The 17,020-nt window shown below is 37.8% G+C and overlaps 1 protein-coding gene across 1 annotated transcript in view; it reads right to left on the reverse strand.

Annotated features, from left to right (window-relative positions):
- LOC127199602 (inactive N-acetylated-alpha-linked acidic dipeptidase-like protein 2) overlaps positions 1 to 17,020 on the reverse strand; it is a 356,127-nt gene that overhangs the window by 254,232 nt on the left and 84,875 nt on the right. The window contains exon 4 of the mRNA XM_051157743.1: positions 13,697 to 13,847. Within this exon, the coding sequence (XP_051013700.1) occupies positions 13,697 to 13,847 (151 nt within the window). The remainder of the gene's footprint in view (positions 1 to 13,696; positions 13,848 to 17,020) is intronic.

The following is a 17,020-nucleotide window of genomic DNA, read 5'->3' on the forward strand; positions in this document are numbered from 1 at the left end:
CAGCCCTAACATTGTATGTCTTCAACCATAGTGGGGAAATTGAAAGTTGTCATTTTTCTTTCTGTCATTGTATCTCAGAGTCATTGAACCATTTTGACAGATTGTTTTAAACCACTCACATATGTAATGTATGTGAACTCTGCTGGAATGGCTGATAGTAAAGGCAATTTTCATTCTTACTATCACGTTTTGTGATGTAGGTACATTTTGCCATAACAGTGAAATCAAACAAAAAGAAAATCCCGCAGTTTTTGGTACATTGAAGTGCTTGCTGCTGGAATTGTCTATAAATTGGCAATAACTAAAAAAAAAATCCATCTTATATGCATCTGTCTGAAGAGAAAATACTTTTCTTTTAACATTCCTGAAAGCACTCAGTACATAATGAGTGGTTAAGCAGACATTGCTCTGCAGAACTCTTTAAACAACATCTAAAAGTCAAAGCTGTAATCCTGACAGGTTTTAATATCCTTTGTTCAGTTCTGGGTCTCACTAGCTACCTCTAGGTTTCCAGTATTTCCAGATAAGTCATGAAAGAAACTGTGGTGGTCACATTCCATAATTATCAGGTAAATAATGCAAATGAAAATACAAACACATGAACACCATCGATTTTATAAAGTCATAGTTATTAAGCAGGAGTAAAAGAGGAAAGGCTTTGGGCAGAAGGCATGGCAATCACTCCATCGCTTGTCTCATTCTATTTAAATGTACTTTTATAGCAGGCCAAATGATGCAACAGTTGCATGGGTGCTTTTAAAGTGTTCAGTGCTTATCTTTAATAGAAGATAAACCTCATCTCTTATTTTATATCTCACTGTCAATTAAGTGGCAATGTACACTATCAAAAAATCCAGAGTCCGTGTTTTTAATGAAAATGAAATTAAAATGATGGGAAATTTGACTGTGAGTGCAAATATCATATATGACACACTTGAATCCCCCAGAAAGCTAAAAATAGTTGTCAGCACAACTTGATTCTAGATTTTAAATAGTCATTAGTTGAAGCCACTTTAATTTCAGAAAATCAGATAATTCTTGGTAGAAGCAGCATTTTATGTTCTTGTTCTCACAAATTCATTTAGTAGTTTGGAAGCTTATTCTCTCCCAAGGAAAATATTACCTACAAAAATTACATAATATCTATCCAGAAAATGTACAGAACGTTTTCACTTTTGAAAAAGTTTTGCAAGACGATCAATGAGTTCTCTGACATCTCACAGGTGATTTTCTAAATCTGCCTTTTACTTACAGTTCTCTGCAAAGACATTCATTTCTCAAGGCAGTCAAAGCCTCGGGTAATGGCCACCAAGTTCTACCGTATGTTAGTTACAATATATTAATCTCTCTTTCTCTCTCTCTCTCTCTTTTTTTTTTAGGTCTGATGCAGCTCAGGTTTATCTTAAACTCGCCATGATGCCAAAAATGGCTATGAATTGATCCTCATGCACTTCCCTTCCATTTGCTGGGATTATAAGCATACTGTCCAGAAGATTCAACACAGACCCTTGTGTGCTATGAGAGGGCATTTTATTAACTGAGCTGTACCCACCGAGGTCCTTCCACTTAGTTTTCCTCAGGACTAGTATATCCCAGTACCAAGCTAGATTCTGTAAGTAAATAAAACTAGTATATAGAACATTGCTTATATTCTCAAGCATTTAATCATGCCAGGCACCAAGTATTTCATTTCTTTACTTTTTACATAGAAGCAAGAAGAGTCTGGATCTCCTGTATTCTTTCCAGCATGGTGATTCCAACGCTGCTTCGAGATTTTGTTGCAGCAATGGACTTTAAAAAAGGAAATGGACAAGACATTCTCCACAGTTATATGGAGAGTGGGGACTGACTCTGACATGAACTTTAGTGCCCCATATTTGACCATCTCCCCTTGGTGGTGAGGCCTGGTGGCACTCAAAGAAAGATAAGCACGTTACCAAGATGAGACTTGATAGCCTATGACCATATAGTAGGGGAGGAGGTCCCTCTTGGTCTTAGACCTAGAGGAGGGGAATAGGGTGAAAATGGGAGGGAGAGAGGAACGGGAGGATACAAGTGATGGGACAACAATGAAGTTGTAATCTGAATAAATTAATTACATAAAAATTAAAATTAAAAAAAGGAAAACCATGGGAACTCGGCAGGTCCTTTGCACCTTTCCAGCCAGCAGCTGGAGAGCTGACACATCTGGAGGACACTGGAAAGAGATCACTGCACCCTCCCAACCTGATTCCGGTCTTTTGATCAGTGATTGTAGTCAGTGTGCCTACAGTGCTCCTCATTATTTGGTATGCTGACCGTGAGACTTAAGGCCGCTTCGGGAGTCTGCTGAAGAAGGCCTTGGAGCTGTCTGCCAGCACTCAGCGCCAGGAGTGGCAGCTCTTCCCATTCCTCCGGGCTTTCCTGTACTGCCCGAGGCTATCCTGGAGGCTCTGCTTCAGAGCCTCTTTCAAGCCTGCCCAGCTCCTAATTATCACACTTGAGCTCTGTAACACCAGTGTGGTTACTATGCTACCTTCCCTGGCTCCCTGCAGTAGCTTGTGGGGTCTCTGTGTGAGGACTCACTTGCTTGACACCATTGTCTCTCCACTGCGGCACATTACCTGACAGGCACCTCAAAGGGAGACACAAATAATATTAATGATATTAAGGGGAACTCAAGGAAGTCTTACAGCCTTGCATTTTAAGGTGGAACTCTTCACAGTAGTTCTGGAAGGCAGCCTCTATCCTCGTTTATAGTTGTTTCTTTACTGTGTTCCTTGCAATCTCATGACCAGAGCCAGGCCCTGCTGTGTAAAGCCACGCCCAAGTTGGTCCAGCTCCTAGCTCCTTACTGATCGAGAAGAGCTCTTTCCTAAACCGTCCAGAATATCTTCATAGTTTTCAGTAGCCTTAAACCGGGCCTGTAGGCAAGGTTGGAACTGAATTCCATCCCCAACGTCTCCATCAGATACAGGGGATGGGAGATGGAGACAGCGCGATTACTGGGGCTTGCTGCACTGTGAGGCTAGGCAATATGGCAACTTCAGGCCAGTCTTGTCTCATCAGAACAAAACTCACGGGAAGGGTGCTAAATTCTTCCTACTTATATATACTTGTTCAAGTAAATACCAAATTGTGATTAAATTACTTACATATCTTGGTAACAGGTATGTGTGAAGCACATAAAAGTTACACTTAATATTTTGTTGTTTCTTTTTTTCTTGAAGACAGTATAAACAGCGTTACATGGAAAACTTTATCTCCTTCCTATACATTTTTAATAACAATGAAATCAAAGAAGCTAATATTCAAGTATCTTTATATACCCATTTGCTCAGGCTCTATAATCCAACATCACAAATGGGTAGCATGAGGAGTCCATGTCCTCATGGTCGTCATCCGCACAGCTGCACAAGGCAGAGTACAGGGTCAAGATGCCTGCATGGTGGGTTTCCTCTAAATTCCCACACTCTAATTAATAAGACATCCACATTTCTCCTTCATCTTTCAGGAGCCTTTCCATGAATTTGTCTGCATTCTAGTCACTTTTGTGAATTTATTTTTTGTTTCTTTGTTTCAGAAGCAGGGCCTCATGTGTACACACATGCTGGCCTTGAATTCACTATGTAGCTGAGGTTGGACTGGTTTCCTGTGCATAACCTGAGAGTGCTAATCTGCAGTTTGAAGAAAAATTGTCATGGCAAGGAGCATGCAGCAATGCTTCCCAGTACTTTACACACGTCTGTCTTCACAGAGACATGATTATAGTCTCAAAATATAAAAGAAAAATAACGTTCTCCATTACGAGGGTCTTGTACTTCAGAATATGAATTTTAGAGAAATACAATACTGACCACACCAAGGCATCTATCTCCTCAGTATCACCTAGACTTCATGGACAAACATAATGGGATAGCTTGGCTTGAATCCAAACAGAGTCACCCCGGGACCCAGTATATACATAATGTAACAACTATAAAATACTTTTACTTTAAATAAAATCCCTGATTGATAAGTATAATAATTAGTTATTCTACATATAATGCAATTCCTTGTATTGCTCCAGTTTTCTGTAGTCTACTAAAAACCTACCTGGAATGCCAGTTATCACTATGAGCAACAGTTCAATTAGAAGTGAATTTGGGCTATGCTTATTTTCTACTATAGATTATAAAGCTTGCTTGGAGTTTTGACATGGCTGAGAACTTTAGGGAACACCATGGTAATAACTTAAGTGTGTTTGTGGGACAAGTGAAAATTTATAAACTGTATTCTGGAAGTAATTGTCAAAAGCCCATTTTTAGGAGGTCTTTAAATTGTCCCTTAACATTCTTTTTCCAGAATACAATTGTGCTTCCTCTTCTGTCACTGAAATGGGGAATGAGTCACCTAAGAGAATGGTTAGAGATGGCAAAGGGTTCACTTTTAATCTGTATTGGAAAAGAACCAGACTTCTGAAGATGGTTGGCAGTGGGCTGGAACAGATCCTGCTGAGTGAAGGATTAGTTGAAATACAGAGATTTTCCAGACATTAGACTACACCAAAAATTCAATTATAAATGTAATTACAGCTTTAATTGTTAAACAATCAACCAGATTACTTTCTAGTGTGAAGTGTTTTGCTTCCTGCTGACTCATGAACAGGTGCACTGTGCAGGTGAGAGCTGTCCTATAACCACATGAACCTCACCAGCTTTGCCTCTTCCTACTTCCTGCATTACGCTTTATACCACACCTTAGACTACATAATATGAAAAGCCTGCATTGTAAACTATCATCTCTATGCAGCTAATGAAAGTCTTGGGGCAAGGAGAAGGGGCAGAGCTTGTAGGCCAAGGGGAAACTGATTAAATAGTATCCCGCCTAATGTCTTCCTTAAAATTAGGAGATCTTTCTGAATATATTGCTTCTGAAGATTAGAAAATGTGTCATAATAATAATAGACCAGAAATTTCTATGATGAGGTTAGTTTCTAAGTCCAAATAAAATTGTAATGAACATTTTCGTCAATGTTATCAAGTCAAAAGCTACACTGAACGCTAAGAGAGCAAGGCAGAAAAAGAAGAAATGTCTGAAGAAGCTACCCAAGAGATAACTAGGTAGGTATCATCAGATGGGGTATCCATATTTGTTTAAATTATAAACTTTGCAAATGTGTAGGTGGCGTCAATTCCCCTGTAAATAAAATTCAGTGTTTCCAGAAGAAAAAGCTAATTTCACATGAGAAACAACTATCAAAAATCTAGCTTTTGCTTTATTACAAAAATGGTTCATGTTAAATATTCAGAGCAGTTTAATGCTTAACCTTTTTTCTCTCAGAAAATCTTGTAAAATTCCAAGCATGATTTAATCTTTAAATTCTCTCTGAACACTTAAACTGAGAGATGGTTGATAGGCAAAACAAAAGTAGAACATACTTTTCACCCACGATATATTTTCAGAAGATATTGTATGGGGCTAAAATTTACAATGCTAGCAGTTCAAAGCAAATGCAATAACAGTTTAAAAGAACATTACAAGACTATTTTAACGTACTTAAAATGCAAAAACTCATCTGAGAATTCCAGAAATGGAAAATGCTTACTTTAGAAGCTACTTGGCTAAGTTTTGGTTCAACACTGAGCCATAAAAGGATTCATGATAATGCCTAGCATGTGGTGTATAGTGTCTATTTTGTAATTTCAGCTTTCAAATAATTTCGGTGGTTAAAAAAAAAAAATAAGTTAAAAAGATAAACAACCCAGGGTCATCAAGACTGTGGAGAGACTGGCTCCTGCATAACGTGAAGCAGACAGCTATCAGCTTCCATATAACGTAGAAGCATAGATGTACATTCCATAGCACCCCATAGAGAAACACTTCCTACAGCGTAAATCCTGTGCCACAGCACAGCCACAGCCAAGTGTTTGAAACGGGCTAGAATAACTGCCTCGTTTCATTTAAATTGATATACATGTAAAGCTAAAGAGACCGCCATAGCTTGTGGCTACCAAACAGGAGACACAGACCTGCTGTTTCCATTGCCAAGGCTATGATCAGTCATGTATCTATGGTGCGCAAAATGATGCTCACATTGTCAGGGTTTTCTTTAGTTAAATAAAAGCCTGCCACTAATGCTAATTATTCTTAGAAAGGGTCAGTTCCAATGATGACTGCATGGATAATAAGAAGTGTTCGGTCTCAGGGCCCCATAGTTGGACTGGGCATACAGCCAAATCAAAAAAATAGCCAGGTGTCTGTGGTTAAAAAATAAAACTCACTTTTTAAAAAATATTAGACAGAGGCCACCAAGAGAAAAATGCCCTCTACATCAACCAAGCAAAACTCAAGTGAACTAAGAGAAATTGAAGCACCAAACACAGGGCTGAAATAGGCCTGCTCCAGGTCCTCTGAGAACAGATGATAGCTTTCTGTTTAGTGTTTTTATGAGACTCCTGAATGAATGGATCTGTGATTCTTGTGCCTTCTTTTGGCCTCTTTTGCTTCTGTTGGTTTGCCTTGTCCGATTTTGATGTGATGATTTTCATTTTATCTTTCTACATGTTATTTTGTTGTGTTTTTCTTCTTGTAGTTGTTGGTTTTAGTTTTGTTTTGCTTTTGTTTTTATCTACTAGGAGCCTGCTTTTTCTAATGAGTGACTGAAAGTGACTGAATCTAGATGGGAGGGAAAAGGAGAAGAAGAGAGATCAGAGAAACTGGCAGGAGTAGACAGAGAGGAAACTGTAATCAGGATATATTGTATAAGAAAATAATCCACATTTTTATATATTAATGTTATAAATAACAGAAAGGAATAAAAGAGGATCCATCCTTATGTAGTACAAAATACATGTAAATTTTTTGTAGTATATATTTCCAAAAGGCTTTATATTGTTTTAAATGTTGAAATGTAAAATGATTATAGGATGATATATCTTGTTCTGAGGACTGCTAATAAAACTTTGCTTTTTGATGTGTTTTCAATGCCAAGGAGGAAAGAAATTCTTTGTTTCATAAGTGAGTTGTGACCTTCAGGAGCTTTGTCTGTGCATCTTCTGCCTAGCTGAGGTGATCTTTATCTGTGCGTACCCCACTTCTGTCTAGCTGAGGTGATCTTTATCTGTGCGTACCCCACTTCTGTCTAGCTGAGGTGATCTCATTGTTACTGTGACTCTCAGGGGCAGAATGTTTTACTTTTGCCTTTAAAAAAAGATTTATTTATTTATCATGTATATAGTGCTCTGCCTGCATGACAGAAGAGGGCATTAAATCACATTATAGATGGTTATGAGCCACCATGTGGTTGCTGGGAATTGAATTCAGGACCATTGGAAGAACAGCCAGCGCTCTTAACCTCTGAGGCATCTCTCCAGACCCAAGTTTTGCCTTTTTATACAATTAATTTATGAAACAAGAGGCTGTGCCTAACCACCTCTCCCGAAAACGTGGTCACAGAAGAAATTGTCAACTGATGTGGTGGGTTAAAGGAATCTGTTCCTTGATGGGGAAATGCTACTTTAAAGTCAAGTCATGCCAGAGGCCAGGACTGACTTACAGCAATGTAAAAGAGAGTGGTAAGCATACAGCATGAAGGAAGAAAGGGTTTTTCCCCTTTGCTTTTGTTGTTGTTGTTTTGTTGTTATTGTTGTTGATTTAGAAAGTGATAGGTAATGAAGTTTTAATAATTCTTTAAACAGCTTTTAGAAATAAGATAAATGCATCTTGTATACAGTTCAAATCTATTAAGTAGAAAGTTCATAAAATTGAGGAAAGAACAGTTTTAAATATATTCCTTTAAAAAACCAAACCAAACCAAATCAAACAAAAACAAAACGAAAACCAAAAAATAACCAAATGTCTGTTGTTAAAATTCAGAACACGTATTTTAAAATATTTAATTTATTTTTATTTTTAAAGTGTATGATTTATTTCTCTGCAAGTATGTGTATGTATTACATACATATCTACTGCCCATAAAGATTAGCAGAGGGCATCAGACTCCCAAGAACTTGAAAACATGGTTGTAAAGCCATTGTGTTGGACCTGGGACCTAAATCTAGGTCTTCTGAAAGAGCAACTAGTGCTCTTAACAACGGAGCTATCTACCAAGCTTCCAAATTCACCTTTTTGATGTGTGTTTTTCTCTTACATTCTTTGGCTAACGGATACTTCATTTCTTGTACAATACTGAAATTATGGTTTTTGTAGTAGCATTATTAATATAAATATCTGAGTGTCAGAGGTGGAGTTCTGTCTAATTGTGAATGTCATATTGACATATCAGATTATCTGTTATAGTTTGAATGTGAAATCCCTCCAAAACTGCAGATTCTGTTTGAGGAAGGAAAATAATGCTAAGGAGGAGGCTCTGACTGACAGGAGCAGCTCACTAGACCTGGCCTCTAGACTTCTGCTCCTGTCACCTCTAAATGACCAGCTCTCCTCATATCTCCCCCAACATGACAGACTGAAACCTTAGGGATGCTGTGTAAACACGGGTCTTCTTCCTTTCCATTCCCCTCTGGTGTTTGGTCACAAGACTGCAAAAACTCTACTACACTGGGTGAGCCTTGGCACAGCTTTCCAAAGTCCCACTGTGTTTTGAATTTCCCCTTTAAAACACCTTATATGGATCCAGTGCTAAGCTAAATCCCCATCTTTCTACATTAAGCACAATTTCTTTTTTTTTTTTTTGTTAATACTTCAGACTCTTACATATAAGTTATATAATGGATACAAAATATTATTAAAGAAGTAGCCCTAGATTTCCCTGGCTGCAGAGTCCACATGCCTTTGTTTGTTTGTTTGTGTGTGTGTGTGTGTGTGTGTGTGTGTGTGTGTGTGTGTGTGTGTGCAGGTACTCAAGGAGGGTATAGGAATATGTTGTAATCCCAGGTGGCTGAAAGCCATTAGATGTGGCAGGAAACCAAATTCAAATCCCTTATAAGGCTACCTGATGCTCTTAGCTGTTGATTCATCTATCAGTAGAGTTTTTATCACCCTAAGAACTCATCATAGATTTCTATGGAAACTTTAGTTCTTAAACAAAACAAATGACTGTATTGATCTGGCACTTGTTCAAAGTAAAGGGCTCCCAGTACAGCAATGAAGAGCATTCTGAGTGACAAATACACCAAGTAGCTCACAGATTTCTTAAGAACAATAACATCTTCAAGGCATTCTTTGCAGGCTATACACTTAGATATTTCAGCAGTCAATAAATAATTTTCCTGCATAGGGCCAACAAAGCTTATGTTCAAGAATTATTATTCAAAACAAAATTTTGTTTTTAAAGTTATGTATGCATTTAAATAATATGCATCTTTAATTTTTGATGAAAGGAACTTTCAGAAATACTTGGATGCTTAACAGCAGTTTTCCTTAAAATAGCTCCAAGATATTATTTGTCATAGCTAGGAAGATGTCAAAACATAAACTGCCAGTCAGTACAGCAAAATAGTATAAATGCAGACAATTTTAGTGTTTCCCCAACCAAGCAACAAAACATTCTATGCCATGAATATCTAACACTTTGGCTCCATAGCTAGGCATCATATTTATATTTTCCGGTATTCTAACCAGGGAATAGTTCAACATTGTCTCAGGTAATTTAGCACCAACTCAAGTCCTTCTTCTGACATTTGTTCAAGTAACTGGACCAAGGACACCTGCTGAAGCCCTGTCACAAGCCACAGTGATCATCTGATTCTTTGACTAGCTCTGGCTGACAGGAGCGATGCTGAGCAGACAGTAAGTACATAAAAAGCACACAGACCCACTGAATTGTAACAGGGCATATTAAACAAACTGTGTCTTCTGATACACTTCAGCAGAGTAAAGCCACTAAAGAGACCTTCCTCTCAAGAATTTAAAACCAAGATAAAAGGTAGAAAAGAACGGTCATTGGCTTAGAGAGGGACACATATAAAAGCCTTAAAATAAATAGAGGCCAGTATATACATTTTATAGATACTCAAGATTAAGTCAAGATGAAAGAAATAGCTTGGATTTCAGTGAAATAGGTAAAAATTTGATATCCTGCTACTTGAAAGCAAGAGTAAAATTAAATAAAAAAAAAAAAACCAATGTGCAATTCAGAAGGCAGATTGTTAATGTACACGCATGAACAGATAGTGATTCTGACTAGAGGAACTGCATTGGACTTAAATTTGAGAGATACTTAGTGCTTTCATTTCTTTGCTGTGATTCAATAGAGAACAAGTGAGTTCCACTGTCTACTTCTCTTACATTTGTGAATCCTATATATTGCTAGTTTGTTTTGCTTGGATCTGCATAGCTAATGAATGATATTAGACAAAACACATCTGCACATATAGCAGACCTTTGTCATATGGACATTTAGTTAGTTTAAATATCAGCTAAAACACAATAATAGTACAAAACAAACCCGTGGGTTTATTTCATTCATACAAAGTTTTAAGAAAAAAATAAAAGTTTGATATGTTAACTGTTGAAATTTTATAAATTCAATTTTCTGGGTATTAACGTTGGTTATATTATTGTTGTTGTTGTTTACTTCAATTTAATATAAGATCCCAATGTGCAGAGTAGGTTGGCCTCAAATTCACTATATAGCTAAAGAAGACTGAATTATTTGGTCACCAGGCTCAGTCTTTCAACGGCTTGCATCAAAGTTATGTGTCACCATGCACAACTCAAAGAATTGATATAATAGATTATGTCATTCATTAGTTAATATTTTAAATAAAACTTTAAACTTTTGGTATTAATAGAAGTCTGGTGTCCCTTATTTGACCACCTCCCCATGGTGGGGAGACCTTGTGGAACTCAGAGGAAAGGGAAGCAGGCTATCTGGATGAGACCTGATAGGCTGTGATCATATGGTGAGGCAGGAGGTCGCCTTCTGTCAGAAGGGAGAGGAATAGGGTAAAAGAGAGAGGGAGGGAGGAATAGGAAGATACAAGTGAGGGGATAACAATCGGGATGTAATCTGAATGAATTATTTTTAAAAATGATAACAATAAAAAATAAAGCCAGATAAAAGAAAAAAAATTGTATTTTGAGTAACAGAAGACATATGAAAAGCCTTACAACACATTTAAGGAGAAAAACATATATACTCTGTGAATTGCACATTAGGGATATATGCTTTCACATTTTTTAAGTAGTAGTCATTAGATAATAGTTTCAGATTTACTCAGGGACAAACCATATCCCAGGCACCACTCATGTTACTAGAAGTTGTTTACTCAGCCACTTTGACTTTGTATTGGTAGCCTGCTGAGAGCAAGAATTGGGCTTCACATAGGGAAAACAAGGCTAGAATCCTGATTGATGTAGAAAGAGCAAATAGGAAAGGCCCAGATGCTGAGAGAACAGTAGCCCAAGGTTACACAGTTGAGAGCATTGGCCCCACTGGTCCAGTTTGGACATGGCAGATGGAGTTTGATGAAGCTGCTATGTCTCAGTGCTTCTCAAACTTGAGTTGTTTCAGAATCCCCAGCAGAGTCGGTTTGAATACAGATGGATGGCTCCCTCCTTCAGTGGTCCCATTTAAGTCTGCCTTGGAACTCAAGGCTTTCCATTTCCTTAAAACTACCTTGTGAGAGACACACTGGAGCAGCATAATCATCTTTTTACTGTCAAGAAAATAAAGTTCAGAGCGCCCGGCATGCTGGAAGGATCTGAACAATTGCTTTTGCTAAAGTGATGACCCCAAGATACTCTTTTCTGAAACACATGGGAACATGCTGCTTAGAAGCTATTTCTTTCATGCTCTGATTCAATAATAATCAGGAACTATTTGGCTGGGCAATGAGGCTCAGTAAGTATCAGTTCCTCATGTGGAATTCCTGGGTCTCATTTCAGCAATTCATTTAAAATATTTGTAGGAATCCTCCACAGTCTTGACTTAAAATTACGCTCTTGAAGTGATATAAAAATTTCACTAGACACCCAAGCAGTGAGTGGGATTTATTTTGCAGGGGGTGTGGGAGCATGCTGTGCATGTGGAGGTCATAGGACAATTGTGGTAGTCAACTCTTCCATCTACCAAATAGGTTCTGGGAGTTGGAGTCTTAGGACTGAATGTAGGGCTAAGCCTCTTTATAAGTCATATTACTGGACTTGACTCAGAACTTTTTGAGTTGATGAAAGTATTCTTAGCTAAATGGCCGTCAGATTACATAAATGTCTCCATTGTCATTTAAATTGATTTACATTTTATGGAAAATACAGAATTGTGCTGTAGGGTATTAGGGAATAGGCAGACCAAACAAGAATAGTAGAATAACAGCCATTGATAATGCCTGACAGGTGACACAGAGTGGTCACTGGAGTATTCAGGTTAATTTGCATGCATTATAAATAAAACCAAAAGAAAAAAAAACTTCTAGAATTTTCATTTGTTTTTTCCTACTTCTTTGGAGTTTAATCCCTTTAAGTTAGAACAGAGTTCCTAATGATTAATAAATGGTTTTAAATTAGTTCTTTGGATAGTGAGTTCCCTTGACAATGTGGAATACTATCAAATCTGGTACTTGTTTTTGCTGTACAATTACTATTTGTATATTTACATATCTACTACCTGAAATCCTCTTCTCATACACCCCCCAAAAAAACACATACAAAGCATTATCCTAGAAAAGTAAACAAATAAACATCAAAAACAAAACAGTGAAACATGAAACTGTAAGAAAAAAAATAATGAGATAATTTAGGGAGAAAGGAAATGCATGTCTTGGAGTCACAGAGAGAAATCATAGTCACTATCTTTCCCATTTTTTCTTCTATATTGAGCTTCATCTGGAAAAAAGGAAGTATTGTCTCTACTACCTACTAGTATGGCATTGAGGAACAGTAGACAATGCTGTCCATCTTTAGATCTAACAACTTGTATTTGTACTCTCAATAGCTATACAGTGGCTCACCTGTGAGAATATAGGCTGCAATTTCTACCACTATTTAAAAATGTTTTCTAAGCAGAGTGTTGGCTCACACCAGCAATTCAAAGTTTTAAGAAGCAAAAGCAGGATGACTATCACAATATGACGCTGGCCTAGGCAGCAAAGAAAGTTCACGGGCAGATGTAGTCTAAAGGCTAGAATGCTAGAAATCTCAGATCATTTGGCATTTGGCTCTTTCATACTGATAGAAGAGGAGAACCATTGAGTATTTCTCAAATTTGGAGCGCAAGGTTAAAGAAAAGAAGGTATTTAAAGCATTGCCACCCAGGATGATCAAAAAGGGAACTAACAACAGAGAAAACTGTCAAACACTTGCAAAACTGAGGGACCAGGGGTAGCATCAAGGAAAATGAGACCTATCAATCACAGTATCCTTTTGATGGGCATCAAAAGGGAATGTAATCTCTTCTGTAATATTTCTACAAAAGACATCAGGGCAACCTAGAGATTAGAAAGAAATTGACAAGGAGAGAAAAGAGATTGCTACAAAAACAAGTCAAGTGTCAAGGATACAAAAGAATGTACATTGAAATGGTTACCAAATGGAGAGAATTAACAACAAGGGACTGACTACAGGCTTGAGTTCAAGGTAGCACCATATACAAATGAACAACAGTAAACAAATGGAAGAATTGGAGATATTCTGTAATGTCTGTAATAAGATAGTAAAGTTACTTAAATGTTATATTAATTGATTTTATACTTGTAGTATGGTCACATAGAAATTAGAGTAGACAGTACTTAAGGTATATATGGCTTATGTACATGGCTTATAAGAACAAGCTTACCAAGACTGGGGTATCCAGGTGTCGAGGGGTCTCCTCCTGGATTCAGTGTCACCATAAAGGACTCAGAGCTAAGATCTGCAGACTTTGGTACATCACAAGGATCAGTGTAGAGAAGAGCACCTCCAAACCCAGCCTTTTCCAATAAGGATATCTGAAGAGTTGAACAAACAGTTGAAAGAATTATATGCATTAGATGTTCATATGTTGCTGCTTCCTATCATCTGCAAATGGATTGATTCACAATTCTTCCAACATGAAAAAATATCACTTTGTCATTCTGTTTTCCAAAAGTGGGGATGTGCACTATTGTTCTCCTTTGATTTTTATCATTGTAATAAATGTCATGGCCAAAATCACCTTGAGGAGAAAGAGTTTACTCATCTAACAGGTCCACATCACCTAGGGATTTAAGGGTGGGAACTTAAATCTGGAACCAAGAGGAAGGAATTGAAGAAGAGACTGTGAAAGAAAATTGCTTGCTGACTTTCTCCCACTGGCTTGCTCATTTGCTTTCCGTGTACAGCTTAGACCCACCTGCCCAAGGTTGGCAATGCCTATAGAGGTCTTGGTGCCTCTTTTTTGTTTAGAGACTAAGAAAAATACCTCACAGATATGTCCCCAAACCAGTCTTACAGAGACAAATATTCAATTGAGATTCAAGTAAGCCTAAGTTTTTTTTCAAGTCAACAAAAGTGTATTATACTAATTACCCTTAGCAGATGCTACATGGATACATTTTCTCATTTTATTTTTATTGTAAATATAGAATTGATACCTATTCTTTGAAATTATCATACATATATATAATGCATTTGGATCTCAAATTGCTTCAATCTTTCCAGCTCATTCTTGATTCCCTGCTAAGTGTCTTTCCAACTTCATGTCCTCATTTGTTTAACTTGTTTGTTTGGTTTTTGATTTGACTTTAAATCACCTACCTAGTCCAATCACTGCTGCCTGTATATAAAACAGTTTAGTTTCAGGTCAGTTACTGTAGCACTGGGCAAGCACAGCTGCACTGAGATCACAATGCAACAGTTCTGACATATTCAGAAGGGATCCTTTCACCCAATTCTTCCCTGACCTCTGGCTCTTATCATCTTTCTATGAGGTTTTCAGAGTCTTTGGAGAAGAGAGTGTGATATGAATATTCCACACTTAATTAGAAGTCTTAACTACTCCCTTCTGCCCCTTAGGCAACATTTCTATATAGTTCATACATGATTACTCTCTTTGACTAGAGACTTTCCCATTCTCTCTTCTTTAAAATTGTCCAAGGATTTTCTACTATTGTGAGGCTAACAGTAGCTCCCTGACATAGAGTGCTGCTTTTAAATTAATTTAGATTAATGCTGCCCTGCCTGTTCTTCTGTCTTTCTCCAGAACAGAAAGCATCCGATTATGATGTACTTTCTCCAGAAGCAAGCCTTCCCTACCAACTTAAAATGAAAAAGTTCTTCTCATACTATTTGGATAGGAGCTACTGCAATGAACCTTCCATGATTGGCATGATACTACTCATTTGTATGCTCATACCCCCCACCTCACCCCACCCCCTCCATCACCAGGGAGACAGATCCATTAAAGTATTTCCAAACAACTTCATGAGAGGCTTGTTTTAGAATAATCTTTTTCTGTCTAATTCTGCCAGGAACTATTTGAAAGCAGCCCAGGTTACCACTTTAAGATGCTTGGTATAAAGATTTATTCTGTTATTTAAAATTATGCTATTCATTATAATGGGGAAGATGATACTGACATTTTCCCCATGATCCAGTTCATTTAATCTTGCTTAACTGATTTATTTTTCTTACACACCTTAGTGTGACTTATTCTAATATGATTTGCTGCTTCTCTTTGTTTTCCATGAAAGAGTAAAAGTAATTAGAGAACATTAAAGCAATAAAAGAGAGTAAGATCAACAACCATACTGGGTGTAGATTGTTACTACTGATCCAGGGACTTAACACTTATAATTTATTTCCCAATTAACTTCACATACAGTTGTTTACTGAAATGTGCAGTAGACTAAGGACAGTCACTGTGACCTTGACTAGACCTTGCTATGAGAGTAACAGTCAAGCTTATTCTCCTTAACACAGTTTATTATGCATATCATTGGATCCAAGTAGGCAATCGACAGTGTTAGTGAATCAAAATTTCTGTAGGAAAAACAACTTGGCGTAGCCTATAAAATGGAGTCCAAAGAGAACACTTTGGATACTGTTTCTTAGTACACACTTAAACTGGAAAAAAAAAAACATGAAATCACACAAACACAGACATAGTCTCCTTGCCCTCTCTCCTTATCTCCCGTCCCCTCTCCCTCCCCCTCTCTCTCCCCATGTCTCCCTCCCCCTTTCCCACCCCTCCCCTGTCTCCTTCCCCCTCCCCCTTCTCTCTCTCCTCTCTCTCTCCTCTCTCTCTCTCTCTCTCTCTCTCTCTCTCTCCTCTCTCTCTCCTCTCTCTCTCTCTCTCTCTCTCTCTCTCTCTCTCTCTCTCTGAAGTCTCATCTAGATAGTCTGTTTCCCCTTCCTCTGTCTTCCCACAAGGCCTCTCATGCAAGGGGCAGCAATCAAATTGGGGCACAAGAATTCATGTCAGAAGCAGTTCCCTGCTCTTCCCTCTTCTTCTCCAGGTGGAGAATGAGCCATCTCTTGGCTACATTTGACCTGAGGAACTAGGTTCACTGCTTGCAATACCCTTCAGCTAGGGATCTGGACAGATATTCAAGACTCAAAGCCGGACTCTTGATCAAGAGATTGAGTTGCTACAGAAAAGATGGAGGATGGAAGGACGGGGATTGAGGGAGTCGGGTGTCAGAAGTTCCACAAGGAGAGTATTACTGCCCCCAAATGTCCTGCTCAAACTGATGCATCATCTACACTTCTTATATACTCTACAGTCATCAGTCCAAAATTGGTACCTTTAGCATTGGCTTTACCTTCCCAAGTCAACCAGCAATAAAGAAAATGTTGACAGACCTGATATGCCCAAAGAGTAATTTGTCAAAAGCATTTCTTCAACTAAAGTTCTATCTTCCAGGTGTGGGAAGTAAACAATGTTAGCCATCACACAAAGAAGTAACTTGTGAACATAAAATAAAAGTACTGACAGAAAATATAAGTTTTGTATTTTAATGTCATTTTTTTGTAGAAATGTTTTATACTTTATGATTCAGGACATAATTAACTAACAATGAGGTATGCTTTTTTTTAATTAGAATATAGGTGACACTGAGAACCCAAAGGGAAACAAACTGCCTTCTACAGCAATCCATTCAGACCATACAGACCCCTCTCTTTTGCCTTCTGAGCTCCCACA

Source organism: Acomys russatus, chromosome 15 (assembly GCF_903995435.1).
Source record: "Acomys russatus chromosome 15, mAcoRus1.1, whole genome shotgun sequence".
In the NCBI taxonomy this organism is placed as follows: domain Eukaryota; kingdom Metazoa; phylum Chordata; class Mammalia; order Rodentia; family Muridae; genus Acomys; species Acomys russatus.